General features: G+C 38.5%; 1 protein-coding gene across 34 annotated transcripts in view; it reads right to left on the minus strand.

The window, feature by feature from the left end:
* Positions 1-25,787, minus strand: part of LTBP1 (latent transforming growth factor beta binding protein 1) — a 187,045-nt gene that overhangs the window by 37,049 nt on the left and 124,209 nt on the right. For all 34 annotated transcript variants that reach the window (XR_015283512.1, XR_015283511.1, XR_015283515.1 and 31 more), the window contains 8 exons: positions 24,590-24,715; positions 23,313-23,438; positions 22,530-22,652; positions 19,652-19,771; positions 15,390-15,512; positions 13,231-13,353; positions 7,861-7,983; positions 5,219-5,344 (listed from right to left, as the gene is read on the minus strand). Coding sequence is in view for 28 of the 34 variants with exons in the window: in XM_086878057.1 (XP_086734183.1) it covers positions 5,219-5,344; positions 7,861-7,983; positions 13,231-13,353; positions 15,390-15,512; positions 19,652-19,771; positions 22,530-22,652; positions 23,313-23,438; positions 24,590-24,715 (990 nt within the window). In the remaining 6 variants the exon portion in view is untranslated. The remainder of the gene's footprint in view (positions 1-5,218; positions 5,345-7,860; positions 7,984-13,230; positions 13,354-15,389; positions 15,513-19,651; positions 19,772-22,529; positions 22,653-23,312; positions 23,439-24,589; positions 24,716-25,787) is intronic.

Raw genomic sequence — 25,787 nt, forward strand, 5'->3', positions numbered from 1 at the left:
CCTGAACTGAAGAACAGCTGTGACTGAATCCTGCAGTGTCACAAGAGAAGGCTTCTCAAGTAGGTGAGCAGCACCTGGTGTTTATCTGTAAGGACAGAGTAGGGCTCAAAATGTAGTCCTGCCTGCTCCTCCAGCTCTTCACAGCTGTGTCAAACAAAAACCTAGAGAAGTCACCAATGATGCAGTGCATTCTTATCCTGACAGTACTCACCAAGCAAGGACTATTTAACTTTCAAACTGCATTTTATGCACAGCTAAAAGGGACTTCTTGGTCTTTGAACCATGTGGCTACAGCCCCCCAAGCTATAAAAATTTGAGCAGCATGTTATTACCATCCACACCTGTGACCTCTTGTGCTGCCCTCTTGCAACCCAAGTGCTCAAATTCATCCTCACAAACTTCGCATGCCTCAGGAAGTGGTGTTTTTGGGATCTTCAAAACCAGCTTTTCCCATGTGCTGTGGTGGGGTCTGAACAGAATCATACGTATACTTTAAGGCCAGAGAACCTCTTAAAAAGATTAAAAAACTTGTCTCTGGCAATTTCTGTAGCAATGGAACAGACTGTGAAATTTTAACTTTTTCTCAGAAATTACATTTTCATGTAATTTCATGTTAGGATGTTTAAGTGATGGAAAACTCACTTCTACTGAACTGATCCATTGGTTAACAAACTTCAGCCTACATACAAAATGCATGCAAAAACTGTATGTACAAAATACACCAAAATCTAGAACATATGAGTATAATTGATGATTATAAAAAAAGTACTTGCAGATAAATGTATTTGGTTTGTAAGTTTTGTAGTAAAGATTTTAATGGTCTTTACATCTTGATTTATTAAACAAAGGAAAAATATTCAAGGAATTTATTTTAGAAAGGGCTATTGTATTTAGCAAAGAATACAATAACCAGTATGCTTATTCTCAGGGAATTGAATACAAAAATTTGGATGTTTCCGGATCTTGAACTTACTGAAACCTACCACAAACCCTTCCTAGTAGAACTAATTCAGCAGTGCAAATAAACAACTTATCTTTGTTAAAGACTGTCAGAGGTGAAAAGTCAAGAACTACCTTTTATACCTTTTCCAAGTCCCCACAGTGACAGGATGATAAGTAGATGCATATGGAGTTACTGGGAGGAAGACAATAACATTTTTTTACTGCTGTGTTTTTTCTGGTCCCTCCTTCTTGCTGCTGCACACTGTCACTGCATAACATATCTGGTATTAAGAGTTTCATGTGATCAGCAGAATTTCACATACCTAGTGAAAAAATCTGAATACACTGTCTCTTAATCAGAAAGCTCTATTAAGAAAAGGAATTCAAAATGAGTATACAATGGTGATTTGACAACTGGGAATTTCAGACAGCAGACAGTATCAGTGTGTCTTCAGTGAACAACTATGGTTAAATAACAAAAAGTTCCTGAGCCATGGGACAGTAACTGTCAAAAACCTACATGGAAGAAACTGTAACTGGAGATTTTAGAATTACCCAAATTACAGAACTCCTTTTACTTAAAACCTAAATGTTAAAGGAAACAGGGGAATGGTTCATGCAGCTGGCTCTTCACAGGTGAAACAAGGTCATTGACTAAAAAGCCGCAGAAACAAAACTTGTGATTGTAGCAAATGTCTAATTCAGTATATAATAGAGCCACAGAAGACAGGGGTTTTTTTCTAAAAAGTACAGTCTGAATATCTTTCAGTGCATGGGATATTACAGAGAAGGTCCAAGCACCAAATATTTTTCCTTGTCTAGACAGTTCACTCAAAGGACTCTTTTTTATGGCCGGAAAGGACATTTGTTTCTTTAATCACCCCATAAAGAGTGAGGCTTGTAATCGGCAATTCTCTTGCTACATGGAAACAAAGTCAAGGGAAAAAACTAAATATGAAACTAATATATCCTGTGTCTAAAGAGTGACTAAAGCAGCTCTCTGTAATTACAACCTATTTTAGAATCCATGAATCAGTGCTGCCTGCATTAATCAAAAGGCAAGAAGTGTGCACTCATGCACACTTTTGTGCAGTTCAACACTGGGTTTCTGTTTTCTGACAACCTGAACGAGTTGAAGGCAACCTCAAATCTCACTGAAATCTACTTACATAGCAATATGTCTGGAAGAGGAACTGGTTCCTAAGACAGGTCTGTAAAGTGATTAGAGAAGAGCTCTGATTCTGAAGCTTCCAGGGCTACTCATAACTTGCATAGGTAAAAAGGAAGATGCAGAGGTCGGAGAGCTCTGGTGGGATGTGTAAGCGGTTTTGGACTGCCTGTTGCAGCAATGAGAAGCCACTGAGATACATATGGGATGGGACAGGGAGACAGGAGAGGTGCTTGAGGCAAGGTATTGACTTAAGCATCAGAGAACCTCTAACTTGAGATTTTGCCAACATATTTGACTAGCAGCCAGCTGGGTAAAACACCATCTTTACATGAACCCCAGAAAGCTCAGCAAGGAACTAAGGAGCATCTTGAGCTGCACCAGTTCAGAGAGCCCGGTGCAGTCAAAGTGCTGAGCCTGGGGCCAAGGCTGCAGTGGAATGTCACTGCTGTAACAAAAGTTTGTCTACACCTTGGAAGAAGACACAGTCTTCACAGCTGTTCAGTTTACTTTGGCCAATGGCCACAAAAACTCCATACCAGAACTAAACCACATGAGGTTCTTAAATGTTTTATGCTGTTGTTGTTTCAAACTTCAAAAAAAACCCCAAGTCAAACGCATACCAAAAAAGACTGGAGATACGGAAAATCTGCTCTCCAGGTACAGAGAGGTGTGTGAATCCAGGAAAATTTTCTCAGGTTCTTTCTCTGATGGTATAAACAGTTCTCACTCACTTAATGAGAATTAAATTCACAGAGGCACTTAGTGTAAAGAACAGTAGCTCCTGAGGCTGGAAGCCACATGCTTTCACAGTAACTGGAATGTCACATATTCCTTTTGTTTCATATTGCCTTTTAGCACAAAGCTGACACCACTACAAATATTGACACTGATGCCATCAGTGCTCCCTTAAAATGAGTTTTTTCAAAACTCTGGAGTTGTTTTTATTAAAATGACAGAATGAAGAAACTAATTAAGGTGGAAAAGGAGTGCTGCTGCTTCAGAGACTAGAAGTACCCTTGCTTTGCCAAGTTGTTAAAATACTTTTCCAAGTGCTGAATATAAAGTCTGATCTGTATTCCATACACAACACCAATTATTTGTGAAGCATGCTCAACTGGTTTTGTACTTGTTTTAGTCTTCATTAAAAAGTTCCAAAACTAGTCATAGTCCTGGAAACAAGATCTTGTGACTTCATCTTTTTCTATTTAGTAAAAGTTTGGCTTTTTTGTTCTAATGGAGATTAACTTCGTATTACTTCATCATATAAGACAGTAACCTTTCCGTGGAAATGGTGCTATTTTATTAAATGTCAGAGGTGCAGAGGAGCTCATTGTTTCTGGTACATCTCTTAACAGTAGATGCCAATGACTTTGGATTTTTTTCTTTTTCAAGTTGTGTTCCTTTTCAGTTGTGCTTTTTTTAGTTTCTGGTAGTTTGATTTCACAAGGTTAATAAGTGTTCTCCTAGCTTCATTTTCAAATGGAGTGTTTGGCTTCTACAAGAAGAAGGCTGTATTCTTCTCTGGGCACTTTTTTTTTTCTCTTTTTTACCTATGCTCAACAGTGAGGCAAAACACCTGCTACTACTTTTTTCTTGCAGAGCACTTGAAGATATATGGCCATACCCTTCCTGAACACTGGGTGAAATCTATAGGTGCTGATGAAAAGAGTCCATGAACATGGTTTGGAATTATCCCCCATTACTTCAAATCATAAAATACCTCCATGAATCAGTGGAGTTCCTCAGATTCGTTCTCTCTAGCCTACTTGACCAGGCTTTTGTCTTGGCAGTAAGAGAATATTTCTTTCAACTTATGACGTGATTTCAAAATGAAGTAAATGTTTAGAGATGAAAAAAAGCACTAAAAAACACTCTATAACTTTTTATAATTACCAATAATAATTAAAATACAAATGGTGTGTTTGATGTTATGCTGTATCTAAATATACAGCACTTACTCCCTGATGTCAAGCATAACAGTGTTCCTGCCAGCACTGTATTTCATTTCATGAGAGATCACATTACTAAATATATGGCAGATTATATGCCAGCTTCAGTAATAAAGCTGTAACACTCGTTTTTCTCTGCTGTAAGCAGAGATATGCACCAGCCAGACACAAATTTCAGTGTACCTCATCCACCAAAGGACAAATGTTTTCACTATCCCTAAGTGAACTATGAGAAGAATTGGCCTGTCAAAACCAATCACATATGGATTTACTGGATATAATTTGGGAGAGAGAACAGTTGCTTACTTCTTGGGTGCTTAAGATCCACTCCCCATTGGTTCTAACACTGAGCTATCATCTGTTCAGTGCCTCTCCTCGATATGCACCCTGCTGAAATACTACCATACAATTTTTCCCCTTCTGAACTTTTCCCACAAGCCTTATAGTCTCAAACACTCCTCTCAACCGTAACAATAGCCATTCTTAATCTAATTAAGAATTAGAGTGTTCATTTTCTATCAGGATCACTGACTTCACAAAGCCACAGACCTTCTTGGTATCACTAAGCACAAGTGTCCTGTCTTAAATTCAGTGCAGGAGAGCAGCATCACTGACAAATGTGTGTATACCATTAGCAACAGGATATATTCTCATGATACAGCAACATAAAAAACCTAGGTACCCTAAATTCCAGGCTGCCAGTTGATGCTTCTATAAAGATCTAATTACTGCTATTTACTTCATTTCTGCCATTTCAAAATTCCTGAAGTTCTACAATAGAACTAGTGGATTTCACTGCAACTTCTCACTGGAGTTACTGTTCTGTTGCTTAATTTGTATATTTTAAATAAAGGTTTAGACAAGCATGGTTCTGTTGTCTTCCACACACCACTGACAACACTCAGGTAGTTCAGAACTGCTGATATGCACTTAAATTTCAAATTAGATAATCCTAAATATTCATGGGTGTCTTACCCACAGAAACTTATCAGAACCCTGAGTTCCAAACATATTTTGCAAATCATTTATTTATGAAAAAAAGGACAAAGGGGCCTTCAGTGGCAGATTTTAGAGTTAGTAGTGACTGACTGACTACTTTTCTCACCCTCCTAAAAACAGCAAATCAGTTGGAATGGATTATTATAACTTGTCTCACCTTCACATGTTTGGCCATCTGCAGACACAGAAAAGCCCCGCTCACATATGCACTGGTAGGAGCCATCCGTGTTTAGACACTCTCCGTGCGGTGAACAGAGGTTGGACCTCTCACATTCATTGATATCTGAAAGCACAGACACATTAAGATCTTTCCAAATCACAGCCTTAATATTAAGCCTAAATTAAATTGATCTTAAAAGCAGCTTCCATTTCCACTGGCTATGTAAATAGCTGTGTGAACGGCTCATCTTCCAGAGTAACCAAATCTCCTGGGATCATTCTTAAACTCTGTATAGATGTCATTATGTTCTGCTGCATCATACCTTTGCTATGTCACTCAGTGATGAGGATGAGCAGAGAGTGACTTGTCGGATATCAGCATAAGTGCCATCCTAGCCAGCATTTCTTCTGTTTTACAGGAATTCTCAGCTCCATTGCACTGCTTTTTGATGGCTGCACCCTGGTCAAATTGGGCATCTGACTCCACATGCTACTAGCAGGTCTGGAGCTGTATCTTTCTCAGATGGCTGATTTTACATAATTAAAACCAAATGTTCCTTTTGCTGATGGGGAGTGGGAATGGTCCCAAAATGCGGCTATGCAAGAGCTTATCATCATCTCTCTTTTGTTTGGTTCTATTATAAGCTTGGAAAGCATTAATCATACATGTGAATCTGAAAAACAAGTATTTCCTTTGGATTGATGTCTCATGTTAGCAACCAAATCTACCCTCAGAACTTCAAGACTTCATTCTTTCATTAAGATGCTACCACTTTCATACCAATTACCATTCATGTTGTAATTGCACTTTTGTATTTTTGCTTTACCAAAAACTATTAAAGAAGCATTCAGTATACCATGCTGAGATCAAACACAAATTTACAAATAAAACTTACCCATGAGGCTTATTCATCCCTTATCCAAACCCTAGAATTTGTCATTCTTAACTGTACCTTTTGTTGCTTACAGCCATCCAGAATGTATCAAAGTAGCCAGCAATTTTGATATACTAGAGAAATTATGATTTCGATATCATTATCTCAAGACCATGACATCCATGATAGAATCTTCTCTAGTTGCAAACTGATTCCAGCCTGTGTATCAACTTTCCAACCATGTCCTGAAATCATGGTCATAAGAGGAAAGAAAAGAGGCAGGCAGCTTGGGGAAGTTGTATCTGCTTGAGGTGCCTAAGGAAAAGTCAGTGCACTGTGCTGAACAGTGCTGCACAACATCTACATGTATAAAGCTTTCTCTGAATTCATGGCAAATGCAAACCATCAACTACTTCCTGAAGCCCTCTGAAAGTTGGGAATGGTGGGAGATCAGCAATGACAAGGACAGTATTGTACCTCCTCAAACTGTATTCAAGATTCAGCTGTCTTAAAACTATGAGAAAAATACTGAAAAACAAACCAGCTGATTACACAAGGTAGAATGATATATTACAAGACAGTAAAACAAAATTACCAGTGTTAGGGAAATTGAGTATCAATACCTCTGAAAGAGCAAACTGAAATTTCTTGTGTTTTGGAGTCTTTTCAACCTTCTCCTTACCAAAGTGCATACCCCTAACTTCTAGTCTAGTCCAGATTCAACTCACAGACACTGCACTTTACTGTGATAAATTTTCCAGTTTAATTCAATAGCTCTCTGTCTGCACTGTCTGTCCCTCAGTTGGCTCATAAGTGCTTTCAGTTTTGTTACATTTATCCATTTAAAATATGAGGCATGTATCTACTACTTTAGATGGCAAATTGAAGAGAACAGAGGGGTATCAAAGCTGCCATTGATTTTAGCTTGTGGTCAATTCTCTTTTATCTGCTGAAGCATGGTCTAATACAGCACTTCTGTATGCTGAATGCACCATTTTTGGAATTAGAAAGCAGTCACATAGAATACTCAGAACTTTCACAGGGAATTTAGTGTTTGTTGCAGAAGACCTTCAGTGTGGATGAGCTGGAATCCTGTTTCTCAGCTCAAGTCTAAACTGTGCGTAAGGGAGCAGCCAAAGCAAAGCCCAGTGCTCTGGTCCTTCAGCCATTTAGAACATGAACATGTTATCACTTTCCAGCTCTAATACTGTGGTTTCTGTCTCACACAAAAGGTGGGCAAAAGTGACGAGGCATGCCTGGGTGCTGTGCCAATGTAATGATAGGACTGTTCAGAACTAAAACCTGGGAAGTGTTTTCCTGGGTTTGGCAATGCTGACTCAGTCTCAGATAACACATTCCCTTCCTCCCCACCCCTCCTCCACAAAAGTACTGCAAACATTTTATAGAGGTGGTATCTAATGTGACTTGATGCTAACAATGCTGCTCTTGTTACATCTCTGACTCACAACACATAGAATGTTCTGTCAAAATAAACGTTTTCAGGATTTGGGAAAAAAGCAGTGCTGTGTCTCTCTTCTCTTTCAGGTTATGAAGGCTGAGACTTCAGCCTCTTGAAATAATTTCTCAGCATATATTTACAGAGAGAATAGAATGAATGAGGATAGAAAGTAAGGAGAGTAAGAAAGTACTACAAATGATAAATTAGTTTCTCTTCCTTAGCATGATCTGTGACTGCCAGAAGTTACACTTGCAAACCCATACATTTATAATAATGATCCAGGTATTTTTTACACCTGTTTCATACCTTGACATCCCCTATTCGCTATCTGCTGGAAACCATCTGGACAAGTGCATTTGTAAGACCCTTCAGTATTTATGCAGCTTCCTCGTAGGCAAACATTGCTGTCTTGAAGGCATTCATCAACATCTGAAATAAAAAGGCAACCAAATTATTAGATGATGTCAAAACTGATGAGACTTTTAATAGGTTCAACATAACTTGAAGCAACAGTGTGCATACATGGAAATCAAGCTTTAGGACTCTTGGTTATTCTCCTTTCATCCTGTCATCAAACTTCTCATATTTCTAGAAGGCTTTGAAATTTGAGTTTGCATGTGATTTATTCCTAGCAAATATGACTCATGTGCCATCTGCATCTCTACAAAAGCACATCATACCAGTAATGCAGTTAAAAAGAAATCCAAGCAGCTGCATAAAAATTACCTACCAATGCAAATTTAAAATAGTCATCTTTGGACATGTTTAAACCACCACACAGAAATCCCTGAGTTGGAAGTGACCTGACTCAGGCATCCCCCCTGAGAGCAGGCGAGCCCAAGCATAGCTGGTGTGTCACACCAGACAGGAAGTGCCTGGGGAGACTGCTCACACAACAGCCACGAGGGCAGGAGGCTCCTAGGACAGGGACCACACTGTGGGCACTGCTGTGCTAATGGGTGGCTGTGGGAATTGGAAAAATGGAAAATTCCGCAGATGCTGAAGGGTTCAATCTGCAGCCTCAGAAAGAGCTTGGGCTAATGCAGTGATAAAGGTACACAAAGATTAAGTAGAAAAAGTATAAATTTATGTTCCTATAGTTATAAGTAAGAATATGTCTTGAGTAAGTAAGAAATTATATTAGGTAAAATAGTGTGAGGTTTGGGCTGTAATAATGCGACTTATAGAGTAGGCTAGGGATCTAGAAGCTATACTAGAGGTGTGTGTATGAGTACATGACCTGTCAGCTTACTGGCCAACAGACAGATGCAGTGCAGCAAAATTAAGCAAAGGTGAGAGGTTATTAAGTAGAAACAAGTTTTGTGTCAACTGTCTATTGGACCAAAATGTTACATATTGCTGTGTGAAGAGAAAACTGTGACTGCCTTGAGCTATGGCTGACTTGTTGCTCCTCTCTAAATCTCACGCCTTCGAGACCGATATTTTATCTGGCTATTTGAGTAATAAATCACCTCAAATAGCATGGTGGTCCCATCCCTCATTTTTCATCTTGACAGGCGGCTTTTTATGCAGTTCATGAGATGCAATACAGCCATTTCACAGGCTTTTAGCAGCTGGGTCATGAAGCTGAATGGCAGCTTCTGCACTGTGCTGCACCCAGCCACAAACCCAGCTACAGAGTCCACGTACACAGATCTTGTTTCCCAGCTGCCTAAACACCAAGTTCAGGATCAAGTCTCAGGCCTGTACACCCTGCCCTAGTGTCTTGATATCTATGGGATAAATGTCTGACACACAGCAGGGAAAGTTCCAGGATACAAACTACACACAAGGTAATCAAATATTTCAAGGACAGGACACTGGCATAGACAATGTCAAGTCTTTTCTTCCTGTCGTCTTTCGAAGGGCTTAAAGGCAGCCCAGTGGAGGAAATAGAGTACAGCTACTGAGGGTACAGGATTAAGCCAGCAAGTGCCAACATTCCCATGATATTATACAGTTTTGGTTTCACTACAGCTAAAAATCACAAGGCATTTGGTAGTTGTGCCTCTAAGCTTCAAAAGCAAACAGCAAGTGAGATTCAAATAAAAAAATTGTCTCATAAGCAACTTCCCTCAGCCTCCACAGAGCCCTGCCTAATAATGAACCCAGTGTATTGCTTTGATAATGTAGTTAGCTTCCTTTCAGAAACAGTCAAAGACTTTTCCCAGTACCTTTGATCACTCTGATTTCGTAAGTATGGATTTTAGCTGATTAGAACTGGAACTTTTTCCAGTACTGCAAGAATTAATAACAGTTATAATTAAAAAGAAGACATGACCTGATTTCTACATTTATCTTTGGAAAGCCCCATACTATGTAATTCTCCTTGGGATTTAATCTATTTAATAAAAGTAAAAAATAGGGATAGGTTTCTTTCACAAATGAATGTTATTGAAGATAAAATTGCACTTAATGTTGACAAAGTTGTGACCTTTAGATAACCACATGTTTTATAACCATTTTGAACTGCGAAATAAATTGTGGCTTATTTAAAAAGCAATTAATTTTGACTAGAGCATGAGAAAAATTAATGACTCCCTTGTGCTAAGTTAATGCCAAGTCTCACAACAAGAAGGTGTCTTCTGCCAAATTCAGTCAAAATGCATTATTTTTGACATAGGATTCAAACCTCCCTTTCCCTGATGCAACTCTTCATGGACCCTATGAGTGCTGCATGAGAATCCCCAGAAAACTAGTAGTCAGTGACTCATGCTTGAAACATTCAATGCTTTTTACCACCATTTACATATGCATGTCTTGAACATTTTGGCTAGCAAAATCCCTGAAAGCTCTAGGAGAACACTGGAGACTTATGCTTCAGACTTTCCTCCCAGGTTCTTTGAGATGTACAGTCTGCACGTAAGTCCTGCTGGCGCATATTCCCACTCCCTGTTGGTTAAGACAAGGACTCACACAGGTGCCCTCACACTTCCTGTTCCCTCTTATTCAGGGCAACAATGAGCAGAAAGTCTCAATGTCACTTCATCTCAAGAACAAGATGCTGAATGACAGGCTAAGGCAGAAGACAGACATGCATCTGGGTGTGTATCTGGAAGACATACTGCATGTACACTTGTATACATTGATGTATACAAGTTATTTGCAAATAACTTTTATTCTTAAACAAGTAAAACATTGCACAAGGGCTTCCAGACAAAAGCTTCAGCCAGGGAGATGCAAAAAATGAGCACAGCCTAATTCTGCTGAATCCTGCAATGCCCCTAAGAAGTTGCAGAAGTTATAATGATGAAACCCGCAAACTGTTTCCTGCATGCAACAACTTTAAGAAAACGTTTGCACCAGAAGAAAACCTAATTAAACAGACACATTTCTTGCAAGTGGTTTCCTAATCACATTTCTTTACAGCATCATCCATTTTTTTGGGAATCCTCTGATGTGACAAATGCCCATATCTGGCTCTTTGAGAAACTGGACAAACTTTGAACCACTTTATTCTTTCCAGACAATTGTGCTGTGCTATGCTGACAGTTTTTGTCATCCCTTTCCTGCTTTCTCTGTGAGGTGTTAGAAAACATTCAGGTAAATAGGCTAATCCAAAAATCAGAGGCCATTTTGTGGAGAAACACTGAATGTCCTCTTCAGATTATTTTCTCTTTAGTTTCCAAGGTGCAAAAAGCAGTCTATAATATCCTGTACATCAGAAAATTTTGAAGGGATATAATGAAAGCACAGAAGAACTTCTTCCACTTGAATAGTTTAATTATTTTGTGCAGGCCTTGCAATATTTACAGAAGTCTTCAGCGAAAAAGCTGTGGCTACAGAAATTAACCACTTTGTCACTGGGTGGAGAAGCTGTAAATTTGGTTGCAGACCTTTAAATGAGACAAAGATCCTGGGTTAAAGGGATAGTTTTATCCTTTTTCCTTATTTGATTCAATCCCTCTTCTTTTGCCTTGAAAGTGTCTGAAACAATTCTGTCTTGAAAACTGCCTTCGAGTAGGATCAAGAAAGAGCTGAAGATAAAGCTTGGACCTATCCTGACAGGCCAGGTAATGGAGAGCTGCAGCAGCTACCATAACTTCTTGGGCTGTATGAAATGCACCAAAGCGGTCTGAAGAGAAGTTTGAAATCTCATCTGAAGTCTACTCAGAGCAAGTTGGATGAGTAGTAGTCAGGAATGATACCATATTATCTGTTCTGTCTTTGGGAGGCAGGAAGGACCTGTGATCCATTACACCACATTTTTCTTTGATTCTTGACAGAGTATCTCTACATCTGCTGCACTTCATGAAGATCTTGAAGCCAGATGAGAGCAAAATTCTTTGACACAAATTTCTAGGGCATTGCATCATCAGCCCACATTTCTTAAGGCTGATTCAAGAGATGCTGGTACTCAGCACGAATGATGAGAAGATTGTGCTAAGTTCTTCTATGAACATATTCTCCAAATAGCTCAGGACCAAATGGTATCAGTGGACTGAGGAGATTTTATAAGATATCCTGATTCTTGGCTGATGAGAACTTCAAGAGATGCTGTCACTCACTGAATGTGGACAATCCAGTATAATCACTTATGATCAAGTCTGTTACAAATTTGTCTTGAGAAAACAGCATTTGGCAGGCACAAGGGGAACTGCTCTTCTGCCTGCATCACTTGAAGAGGAGGATTCCTGGCCTAGTGCTGTGAGGGAGAAGGTGAGGACTGCCTTCCAAGTGCTGTGTAGAGGATAACCTAGCAGCAGAACACTACTCAGAAGAACAGCAGCAACAAGTTGTATCTTGCAAGGTATTAGCAGTTACAGAAAGCACATCAGAGACTGAAAAGCTTTTGTGAACTAATGCTACATGTACAATGAGACTTTAAGTGAGAGCTACTTCTCCTTGCTCGTGTGAGTTAAGCAAGAAATTGAAGTAGAATCCTTCCTGGATCTCGCTAGTAAGTGATCTTACATTCTTAAGGTGACCATGAGTAATGCATCAGATGTACCAGATCAGACAGCAAACAACAGAGAAAAGGCAGTAACTTTGAAATGCTTCATTAGAAAAAATTATCAGCTTTCCAATTACTGGACAATTAAATTGTTTTACTTGAGCGATAAGAGAATGGGGTTTTTTTCTATAACACAGCATTTCTCGCTACATAAATTGTACATCTTTCACTTCTTACTTTTGTTTTTACAAGCTCAGTATGTAGACTGCCTTTTGAGACAGTGCAAGCTGTGAGCTCCAGTAGATCCTGCTGGAACTTGTCATCTGCTAAATACTTTCTCTTGCCAGTGCACATGTGTGATTGTGGTGGCTGGCTGCAGGTTCCCAAAAGCAGCTGGAGAAGAAGTTTTAACTAGAAGGCCCCCATGAGAATAGCATATGCTGGCAGAAGCTTTTGTAATACAGAGCCTCTGTGTCAGAACTTAGACAACAAGGTTTGGAAAGGCTGACTTGTTTTCGGTAATAATGTCAACTGGTCTTCCAATCTTACTGTTGGAAACACATGTCCTGGTTTTTTGTATGTGGAAAGATGACGGGGACTATTTCTAAGAATCTATTAAATATGTGGCTGTGTTGGTGGGAACGAATGGTTAGCAGCGTAGAGAAAGAAAGAGAGGCAACATGTATTTCTACTCCATTCTTAAAAGAGTTCAAGCCTACAGCTGAAATACTTGAGATCTTATTGAAAAAAAATTAGTCAGTAGCTTCAGCCCCTAAGCTTACCTTCACACTGATCTCCAGTAGGTGATAATGAGTAGCCTTGGCTACAGATACATCTGAAGGATCCTTCTGTGTTCCTGCAGCGTCCATTCGTACAGACTGATCGCTGCTGGCATTCGTTAATATCTGCAGCAGCAGAGACAGAGACAGAGGTCACACATCTGAAAATACCAATTACTCATCAAATGGTACAAAGACCAAGTCTGAGCAAAACAGCAAAGCACAGTGTCAAACATCCAGTATGGCTTAACTTGTTGGTATTTATTAAATACTGTCAATGTAATGCAGAAAATTATATGAAACTGCAGACTGCATGTTTTCCTTGAGATGACTGTGCTCAACATTCTCTCTTGTAATGTCAGTTTATCCCTCAATGCATAATTGGGTACACACAGACTCACAAATACACACACATGCTGCCTGAGAGCTGCTTTTGTTTCTGTTATATCTGGCAGAGGTAACAAGTCAGCCACTCCAGTGAGTCAGCAAAACCCACAAAATACTTTCCAGCAGGATCACCACCTTGTAACAGGGTGTGGTTTTCAGATGCACACTGACAGGCTAATCCCCTATTAAGTTGTACGTTAAGGCTCCTTGAAATTCTTGCCTTGTAACAGTATTAATCATCTAACTGTGGGGAGATGTCTCTTTGCTTCCACAACACTGCTAATCCCTCTGTGCTTCAGTTCTCATAAACTGGGGTCACCCTGAGCTAACAGCTGGATTTGAACATCAAACTTGAATTTTCCTATGGAAAACTCCCAAGTATTGGAGGGGACTGACACTTTGAATTCAGAACACAGCATATGCCTTGTCTGAGCTAGGAAGCCTATTTTCCCTCTGTTATTTGTAAAATATTCATTAAGAAGCAGTAGCTAAATTGACATGGTGAGTTCTTGGTCAGTTCTAGTATTTTGGCACAGCTGAATGTCCTTCTGGAAATATACTTCAATTCAAACAGGAGAATGTTACTCAATGAGGTTTTTCAGGTCTGTGTTATGGCTGTACAGTCTGACCTCTTAAGTAACGGTTCCTTGCAACCACAGAAGTTTAGAATTTAAGGATCACTGAAATCTGTGGGGCTCCATGAAGCAGCTGGGCATGTGTACGGGTCCTTACTTTAGAAGGGTGCACTTTAAGAAGAACAGTCTGCACATGCCAGCTCAGCTTGGCAAGGGCTCTTTTCCATGAAAGACTCAGAGGAAGCAGTCAAATTTTGTCTACATATTTTCCCCCAAGATCAGTCTGCTGTGTGTCCTGAACAGCACATTTAACTCACTCAAGACACTTAACTTACACTAATGTTTTGTTTCAACCTTTCTGACAAATTTATGTGAACGATCATTTAGTTTTACTGTATTATTTTTAGTACTCAGAAGTCTGAAAGTGCTTGGTGCTGTACAGAGACACTTAGGGAAGGCTGAGGGAAAGGAAAAAGAAGGAAATCCAACATCTGACAAGAAACATGTAGGTTTCTGTGCACTTCCACAGCCTGAAGACACTGCCTCAGATTTTCACCATTAGGGAAAAGTTCCAGGTACCCTCTAGTTAAGAAGAGGAATATTCACACCTCCTGTACACGCTCTAGATTCTTCCTCAGACTACTTCACTCCAACTTCAGACCTAATTTTGTTCCACTGGAGCAGTCCTGATGGGAATTTTAGATATGGAAGAAAGTTTCCACAAACTGACACTTTGGAGGTACAGGTACTGTTCCCAGAACTATGACACCGAGCTCTCTCGCTCTCTCTCAGTGTAATGCTGGGAATACAGAGACACCAGCACAGACAGGGTTAACTGCTCAGTGGTAACTAACACTGCTGGGTTCCAAAGAGGAGCAGCCTAGGTTCTTTGATTCCACTCACCCACATGGTAGAAATGAAAAGACAGAAAGAAAAGCAAAGCAAAAGCCACTGTCCTTAAACCTCCAAAATGCCAAGGATTTTGCAAAAATTCCAGTTTAGCAATATAAATATTACTACATGTTCTTGATTGGCTTTATAACACATGTCAAAATTTACAGTGTGATCATAAAAACCATAAAATGGAAATACACATTCTTACATTTTTGGGGTTTTAGCATCAGTGTTGTACATTTAAAAGCAAAATGCAAAAAAAAAGGTAAGTGCAACCGTATGACTTTTAATCATATTCTTTCTTACCTTCACACTGATCCTTTGATGCAGAGAGTTTGAATCCCTGGGCACAAATACACCTGAAGGATCCCTCTGTATTTTCACAACGTCCATTTGTACAGTGATTGCCATACTGACATTCATTTATATCTGTGAATAGAAAGAAAGTGCAAGAAATTACCTGTGGAACAATCACCTTTCAGTTGAGCTTGGGAATATATTCAAATTACATCATAAGCATGGTTATTCTTCCTGAGGAGTTTATTTTAATGGGATTTCAGCACTTCATGCAGGTCCCTTTGTAAGGCTACTCTACATACTCATCAAGGAACTCCAGTGGATTATGCAAAATCTCTCTTCCTAGTCACAAACCGTCCTTTCTTTAGAAGGACTCAAAAGCAGCTTTTTTTCTATAAGCTATCCCACAGACATCTACTTTCATCCTTCTCTGAAAGAAAGGCATTAATTAGATGGGCCACTTTCTTTAGCCAACATGAAAATTGGTGTATTGCTACTTAACACTAATTTTCAAGAATTTATTTTGAAAGCAATTTGTATAAAACAACAAAGCAAAAAGCAAAGATAAAAATACAATAAGAAACATATTTTGCTATAAATCCAGACAGAATTATTTCTGTATTATAAAATAACAGTTACTAGCTTTCTTCTAGAACTGGTTTTCACTTTAGAAAAAAAAAAACAAGTTTCATTTTCAAATTTTATTTCTTTATTTTGGGGTTGCAGTATCAGCATGTGTCTGTTTTATGGAAGAAAGCTGTATTTTTTTTAGCTTCACCGATGCAGGAAAAGAACTACCCTTTGTTTTTATGTGCCAGAAATCATATTACTCCCAATTATCCTGTCTTTTGCCACCACAAAGCACACAAAACCCATGAGCATAAAAAACTGCTAATTATTTGAGGCACTTGAGCCATTTAGGCAGCTGTAGCACAGGGAGAGCTGGAAGAATAGACATCTTTAAATCATCATCATAACCCTTATTAGCTATTGCGAATACGTGCAGTAACCATTCTCCTCACGTGTATTCACACACACGGCTCTTTGCAAGCTCCTGTGCCACCTGCCTTTGACAAAGCCCATCTTCCCCCAGACACAAATGGAATCACTATTACCATCCATATTCCCAATGACCTATAACTCTCAGCTCCCCACTTCAGCCTCTAGCTCTGTAAATAGATGTCCTGCTGCAGCCTGGCCAAGGAGAAGCCGTGACATCCTCGGAGAGATGACAGCACAGATCCACAGGTGCTGTGCCATGGCATTCAGTAGTGTAACTACTTATTCCCTTCTCCAAGGCTTATTGCCCTGCTCACTACTGTTGCAGAATATGCTTGCTCTACAAAACACAATCTTTGCTCTCAGTGTACATGATCAATGCTCTAATTGAAGGGATCTGTTCAAACACAGAGAATCCATTTCAAGTACACAAATTTACAAATGAACAACAAAACAGCTTCTTAGAGATTCACCTTCATCTCCCAGCTGCTTGACAGAGAAACCTGGAATACTATTTCTGATTTTTGGATGGGACTCAAAGATCAAGAAACTTCCTCACAAAGCCAGCAGAAAAACCAGGAACAGAACTTAAATCTTCTGAGATGAAATCCAGAGTTACAACTGAATCTACTGGTGCTCCTTACAGTAGGGCTAGAGGTATTTGGATTAACTCTGCTTACCTCTGTTAGTTTTGGTATCTTCTAAAGGGATCCTTAAAACTGTACAAGTTTTAACTTAGCAACAAGTATTGATAGTTAACCATGCAGCTTCAAAATCCACCCCACTGATAACCAGGAGAATGAAGTGATCTAGAAAGTTTTGTCAACCTATTTTTTTAATTTTCTCATCAATACACAGAAGTGTGCTCTAAATACATCATGATATATGACTTTATTTAAATATGAAAATGTGCAGAGAAAAATGGAATAAAAATTAAAGTGGTTGAAAGTAAACTTACAAAACAATTAATTATTTCACATAGTCCCTGTACAACACAAAAGCACAGAGGGACCTGGGACAGTGGCGATTTCAACACAACGAGGAGGCTGGCTGTGCAGGTGTCTTTTTCCATTTTTTTCTACATTCCCCAAATTGAACATTTCCACCCAAACTCTAATTTAATGTAGTTTACCCAAGTTTGAAGTGAACTGATTGACTTGGTTTAATGAAATAGAAGTGGCTGTGTTCCTGGCTTTAAATCCTGGAAGATTACAATATAAATGACATCAAAGATCTATCTGTAGGATTGTTACACTAGATTTTCAATAGCATAAAGTGCAGGCAGAAGAATGGACTGGGGTAAAAAAATACTGAAAACAGCACTATGGAAAACCAGAAGAGCTGCAGTGATCTAAACTAACAGGAAAAACAAACGTATTTTTGGAACAATGGATTTAAATACCCTTCACAGATAATGAGAAATATTTTCCTTTTTGGTGTATCTAAACGGTGCCATATTGCAGAACTACAGATCTAAAAAAAATTGTCTGCATTACATTTTCTAAAATGTGTATGGCTCCTTTCCAACATGATGTAAGTCTAGGATAAACAAAAAATGGACCGATCACATCACAAATGAAATGAATAAGAATGTCTAGGCTTAGAACATTTCATAAAACAAAGGGAAAAAGGAAAGCTACATGCAGCAATACAAGGAAAAAAATTATCACTTTAAACTATATATTCCTTACATGACTTAGTTCTGAGCAAAGCACTGACTTCTCCCATTTCCCTCCTACTAACCTGGTTAGCAAGAATGAAACTACTCAAAGTTATGCCAGGGAACTTTCAGCCAGGCTATTTTCATAAATAGGTACAGAAATAAAGCTTAATATTGGGGAAGAAGGAAAAATAAGGCCAACATTTTGCAGAAAAAAACCAACAAATTAAGTAGTTAAGTAAGAGAGTTCTAACAGAGTACATATACCACATTCTTTGCAAAGGCACCAGGAACCCAGGCAGGTGGGAAGGAACGAAACAAAGATCAAACCCATTAATTTGTTGTAAACATTTTGTAGCTTGTTACAACTCCATTGAAGTCCATGAAATTACCTGAGAAATACATTCCTCCACAGTAAGTCAAATGACAAGACCAAATCTGCGACTATAACATGACATCTGTTCAGACAGTATGACTTCTTCAGAAAATAGGATAGTTGAAAGTGGTGTAATCTGCACAGCAACACTGGCGGTGAGGTTCTGACAGCCACACCATTGCTTCAGTGCAACTTGGCTCTAATCTTGATCCATAGATCAGCACCACATTTGCAGCTGGAGCACAGCAGATCCCAGCCACCAGAGCCTTTCAACCAGACACTGCTCTTAGAGTGCTTTGTGAACTGAACCAAATCACAGAACTGGGAGCCATTACAAAGTAAGTGATGGAAGTACACTGACAATCTGCCCTATAACAGTAATGCAAAAACCCCCTCTATGTAGGTCATTGTACACCTGCTTAGGTAACATGGTTATTCCAACAATCACAAATTATAGGGCATGTGTTACATGGAGTGGGCAGGAATATTCACAACAGAACCTTCACAACTGATGCTAAATTTAAGCTTCTGGTAGTGTCCCAAAAAGTGGCCCTCAACACTGCAAAAGATTATTTCTTTTTGCACAATGGATTTTCTCTTTCTTACCTCTATTTCAAATAGCCAAAACTGATTTTGAAAAAAAGAAATTAATCTAACATTTGTAAACAAATCAACAGAAGTAAAATGTGAGAAATCTGTCCTAAACCCCTACCCTGAAGTCAGACAAGAGGCTTTAAGATATGCTAATGTTTTGCTAGAAGTACAGATAATTAAGGAGTTTTATTAATATGCTCTGTGAGCAAAGTCTCATATTCTATTGAAAAACGTGTGAGTCACACTGATGTATTAACACTCACTTGTCTCTCCATTTCCAAACAACAGCCTACTAGTATTTCACTGACAATACATCCCCTTTCTGTTCTGTGTTTTCTATTACAAGTTTCAAGACTTTTGATTTGTAGTTTGTATCATCTGTAGTCCAGATTCAGTGCTCACTTACCTACAGTAAAACAAGTTTTCCTCTAACATACTGTGCCTGAGAACATAAAGTCATTTCAAAAATCTCCTATTTCAAAAATACACAATATTTCAAAAGTCTCCTATTTGCAGTTATTCTTGAATGGAACGGGGACCCAGGGCACAGTGCTGTCATCAGATTGTAACACTGATAGAATATGAAATACAGAACTTCATAACAAGAACAACAACCCGAGGGACAAAGAGTACTAAACATACCATGACACTGTCCATTCCAGCCTCTGAACCCCACTCTGCAAGGAATGCACTGGTAAGAGCCAGGAGCATTAAGGCACTGCGCATCTGGACAGGTAGTTGGAGTCAGGCACTCATCGATGTCTTAAAAAGAGAAGATAAAAGGAAATACTGGTCAAAGCTGTAATAGAACACTGAACAATAATCTGGTTACTCTGCCTCTCCTCCTGTGATACTAAAGCACTGAAAGAGTTGCCTATTTTATCTGCTAGAGACACAGGAAAGAATAAGCTCATACAGATTTGTACCAGCAACAGGGCATCTCTGAGAAATATAGTAGCTCATAATACTGAATATGAATTCTCTGTTATGCTAAAAATCTTTGGTAGGTCTTCCAGAACATACAGCATATCAGATTCCTGACTACTGCAGGTAAGAGTAATTTTCCTTATGTTATTCCCTTACCATCTTGAAGTGCCTGAGATTCTTCCTATAGTAAGACTTTGGAAGTTCATTGCATCAACAGAAAAATTTTAACTCTGGATTCCAAAAGCAAAGCACAATTTTGTATTCTCCAATGCTGTTGAGTTATTCAGCATGTAAGTGCTATAGGGACTAAAAACATAATTGTGTGAATAAGAATCAAAGATGCTTACATGGAGTAAGTTAATTTTGTCTGAAAGAAGGCACAAGCCACATGACTAAGGCTGGCAGTTTAGGGTGATACAGGGACTTTCTGCATTAGGCAAGGTCCCAGACTGCTCGTGACAAGAAGAGATAGATCCTGAAAATGCCATGGAACTCATGTTCTGAGCAAGAACAACTCCTTAAGGACCAAGGAAACCCATAATACATGCAACATACACAATCTAGAGGAGACTGAACACAAAAAAACAACATTCAAAGACAAGTTGCTGTTAAGTGACCAATGATCAGAAGATACTGGAATTAAAACTGTGTACCCAGCCTCCTTGCAGTCTGCTCGCATGTGTGAGATCATTTTATAACATGGTATTTAATTACACAATAATTATAATCTTTCCCATTAAATACTTGCTTCATGCAGTGCACAAAACTAATTAAATTGTCAGTCACCTCTAAACTCAGATTCCTAATCATCCATCCTTCTCCTAGCAGTTTTGTCTCCTGCAGTTGGACTATTACTCGAGCACAGATCATAGGGAGGGAACTCACTCCTACTTTTGAGAACAAGCTCACAGAACTCAAGGAGCTCCCAACAACTCCCTTGATGTAGGCAAATCATAATTTTTCATAGAATCACAATTGTCCACCTTAGAATAGTTTCTCATAAAAATACCAACAGAGGCTTCTTCAGCTGCTGCAGTGCAGACCTACAAAAGTTTCTCATGAAACTGCTGTTGGAATTATTTTTTTTACTTAATTAGCAAAGAAAGTTACACCTCTAGTGTAATTTTTTCTCAAGCTCTCTGGAATGTGTCTGCCCTCAAAACACAGAACATGAATGATGTACTTGGTACAGAAATTTTCAGTCAAAATAAAGTCTTAATGCTGCAAAGCCTAAAAAAACCAAAACAACACAAGAAGATTCTCTAAGAATATTTCATCCTATGCAATGATGTTCAGCTATGACCACAACACTGTTCTACATAAACAACAGACTCTACAACAACATATATGCTCCTTTTTCATTCTCTTGCCCATGACATAGCTTGTGTAAGTACAGCTTAAAGGCAGAATGAGTGCAAGTGAACTTTGAGTATTGTGTGCAGCTTGGAGGATTTCTTGCATTTGTTTTTGAACTGTGGAGGGGGTGGAAGGAAGTTTTTTGTGGAATCAAAAATCTGGCAGTAGGGTAATGACATGGTGAAATGATTCCCTGAATGTGTCATTTCCTTGGTTTGAGGGATTTAGTATACAAGGGTTTTCTTCCCCTTAAGAACCTTAAGTAACTTTCAACAGAGAATTTGGTTTCAGAAATTATATATTGTTCAGTTAAATCATAGAGGACTACCACCACACTATTTAAAATACAAGTTAATAACAAATTTGATGTAGTGCAATAGTCTGATTTCTAACCTAACTGAATCACAGATTCCCTAGTCATAAAGAAGATTTGAAAAGACTAGGTATAAGAGTGAAGTATGAAGCACTGAAATAAATTTTAAAAAATTGGAAGAGAAACCTTTAGCATTGCTCACGGCAGCAAATATATCCATGGCAGCTTTAAGTTGCTTATTTGATAGGCAACCTGTCAGCAATTTTACTATGTCCTATGTAACTTAGACTGAGACATGAACAAAATCATGCTTAAAATTAAATGATTTCTTGGGGTTTTTAGTTCACCATCCAAGTTGAAAATGAAAAAAAAAAAAAAAATCAGGAAAAAAGGCTAAAATATCACACTGAAAAACAATGTGAAGCTTTGAAGGTCAGATGTTCTAGAATCTCCTGCATATGAAATATTTGCTTGATATAGATATTAAAAAATCAACCTATCATTTGCAACCTGATATAATATAGGAAAAATTAAAGCTCTTTTTTTTTTTTTTAACAGAAACTTGGCAAGCAGGTAAGGATAAAAATGAAGTTAAATGATTCCATGACATGACATAAAATGGCTGTTCCAAGATGGTTCTGTACACAGTGGAGGAACTCCTTTGCAGCATCTTAAATAATAGGAATTGAGTTGAAGTTCCAGACACCCAATAATGACAAAGATCGAAGAGTACTCACAAAGGTTTCTTGCTTGTTTCTTGCAGATATGTCCTTCTGCAACTCAAGCTGCAGTGCTATTCAAGCCTCCCTTGAATAGCAGGGAAGGTTAATAATTTCAAACAGCAGTAGTTTGACACTGCTTTTGTGCTATCAATAAATGGTAACTTCGCTTCATCATCGCCACTAGTGAAGAGTCCAAACCTACCTTCACATTGCCCTCTCCTGTTCATTTGGTATCCACTATCACAATATTCACATCTGTAGGAGCCAAGAGTGTTTATACAAAAACCTTCTCCACAAGTGTGAGGTCTTGAACATTCATCAAAATCTGCAGATGATAAAGAGAAGTTAAAAGAAGCTGCTTCACCCATCAAAGACTTCAATGCTTGCATCTCCTCAAAACTCTGCTTTAACCAAACACTAAGTTAGTTTGGGTTTTTGGAGGTGTTTTCAAGCCACCTCACCGCTTGTAATGACAGAGAGTATGAGTTTGAGAAACAGCCAGGGTACAGAAGGTGGCCTGTGAGCACCCATGGCTGCAAACACAATGTGTGTTGTTGCATGCATGCAGTGCCCAAGCCAGCACTAACCTAAGGCAGACCACAGACCCTTCAAGCTGTTTTGTGAAGTCTGTGGCTGGTTGCAGCTATATTTAAAAATATGGTTTGTTCCAACTTCTTACCAATGGTAAGATTGTTGAATATTTTACAAAGCAGGTATTTTTACTAAATGGTAGTTTTCCTAAACAATGATGGAACTGAAAAACTTCTTGTTTTTCAACAAACATTTTGTAAAGGAGTATCAGCTACTCAGGGGCTTTCCTCACCACAATAACTAGTGAGAGGCAGTTAAATATACTCCCAGATACCACTCCAGTAGCACTGACATTGAGGAAAAAAAAACTGAAAAGAGGAATTTAAGAGGGATTAGCTATGCTTCTTGAATAATTTTTATGTTTTTATTTTCTATAAAGGAGACTAGTTATTACCAATGCAGTCAGTTCCATCTTCACTGGCCATGAACCCAGCTTGGCAAATACATAGGAAACTTCCTTCTGTATTTTCACAGCGTCCAAGGGAACAGAGATGTGGTGCCTGATTACATTCATTAATATCTACAACAGAAATGAAAACATAATAATGTAGAATAACATATTTAGTAGTGGTTATTTTTGTGCATTCTAAGCCATGCATTTGAAAAGACTGATCTTGTAATTTTTGTATCTGTTAGAAAAGGTATATATGTTTCCTCTCAGAGATGCAAAAATAAGCATTAAATAGTTTTGGTTGGAGAAATATGTTCTTACTGGCTTAGACCATAAGAATATTGCACTGGCCTGAAGAACGTGACATGATTACAGTTCAAATCACTACACTGTGTGCAACATGAGCACAAGCTGTAAGCATGGAACATTAATAAAGCTTGGATGAAATAAAGGGATTCTAAGTTGCCATTTGGCATAATTTACTGCATATGCCATTTGCATAATTTATTTTTCAATACTGTAGTTGCGCCTGACAGCATGTGTTAAAGCGTGAAGCTATTGAGCTTTGGTGGCATGAACATTTTATAGCATATGATCTGTCAATAAAATACACCCTTTCTGATCCAAGTTACAGAGGAACCAGTATAATCTGAATGAAGAAAAGATACCAATACAGCTGCTTCTAGATCTGAAAGGACCTATTTCTGCTCTGCCTTATGCTCATCAGAGGCCTTTGCTCCAGAATTTACTGGCTTAAAAGGGGATGAAGACCTCACTTTGCAGATCTCTCACTGTGCTTCTGGGTTGTTTATGATAAAGTTTCTCATTCCAGCAGCAGGCTGAAAGGAATGACCTAACAAAATGCCTGCACTTAGCCTGCCTGCAGAGCTGATAGCTGTGTAAATCACTGAGAAACAGGCACAAATTCATTCTTTTTCCAAACAGAAGTGTGTTTCTTCCTAGTAGTCAGACTTTTAGATACCTGATGTACAGCTGACAGGAGATGGTCTGCCTAATCACTACTTCTCTCATATCACCCTGGGAAATGTTTTCGTTCTATTTAATTAAATTCACACTCATTTCAGAGCAGCTGAAAGGCTGTATTAGAGACTATCTCGCAAATTTTATTTGGCATAAAAAGAAATACTTTGTAGTTTGGAAGCATTCAACAGAGGAAAGAACTCCTGACTGGCTCTGTAGAGATTTCCACTACCCAGATTCTACATTTCAAGCATTTCATAGCATGGTTATCTCAGAGTTTTGAAAGCATCATTTCATACCAATGCACTTCGTCTGCTGATCATTAAGTCTGTACCCCTTGTAGCAGATGCAAGTGTATCCCACAGGCAAATTAACACAGTGTCCTGCTCCACAGATATCAGGATTAACTGTACATTCGTTGATTTCTAAGCAAACAAAGAAAAATTTAATGTTAAACTTACTCACATAGCTCAGTAAGTGCACAATGCTCTGCAATCCAAGCAGAAAGCTCAGGCCTGAAAACAACTGTAAATCAAGTTTGCAACTCCTGAGTTTCTCTAGTGGATACCTTATCTGAAAGAATCTAGAAACCATCTGGGCTTTTCCTAGTGACATGATCTTATGTCCCATCCAGGATATACAGATCAGTACATAACTTTTAAAGTAAAATGAAGATAAGATCATATAAAATAAAAAATATATGGCTCTACCTTTGCATAGCACATTAAGAAAATAGCTGTAGTGAGTTCCTGATTACAGTGGGTAATCTGATTTACAGAATACTCATCTATTAATGGCTTGGATGTATTTTGTAAGATAAGGAGATTCAGATATGAGGAGCATTGGATGCTAAATCCTTACAGTAATTTTAGAAATTCCCGAAGTATATGCACTACTGCAGAAAATACCAGTGACTGTATTTCATTATACAGTTGCAACAAAATGAGGTTATACTGCAGTCTGAAGTTGTAATTCCTGAAAAAGAAATTAACTGTAAAGAAAAGCTGTTTATCTAGACTGTTTAGAAACAGGTCACATTTAAATTTAACTAAATTTTCAAGTACAGAAATAAGGCACTGAAAAGCTTCTCAACTTGAACTGCATTCAGTTTGTAAATCCTGTTTAGGATTTTGTCCTACAAATCTTACTGCACTTGTACTTTATTATCTCTGAACAACATACTGATTTATAGCACACAGCAATTTCTAGTTCTCTTAATTTTCCTGAGGAAATAAAAAACAGAACATGGAAAACTATTTTTCTTTTTACTTTTTCTTTTTACATGGAAAATATTTTCTTTTTACTACCTGATGTGAGTTCCCAGCAAGGTAACTTTCTCACCCTGTAAGGAAGCTGGGAGCTGGCAGGCAGAAGGGGCACAGTCACAGAAGAACTGACTTCCAAGGTCTAGTTTGATGACCACAACTATTTGAACCTTCCTATGGAATTGACAAACTGTAATTACAGCAAACTGAAGGCAGCAGTTGAATGTCTACA

The sequence above is a fragment of the Cyanistes caeruleus genome, chromosome 2 (genome assembly GCF_971803275.1).
Source record: "Cyanistes caeruleus chromosome 2, bCyaCae1.hap1.1, whole genome shotgun sequence".
NCBI lineage: Eukaryota > Metazoa > Chordata > Aves > Passeriformes > Paridae > Cyanistes > Cyanistes caeruleus.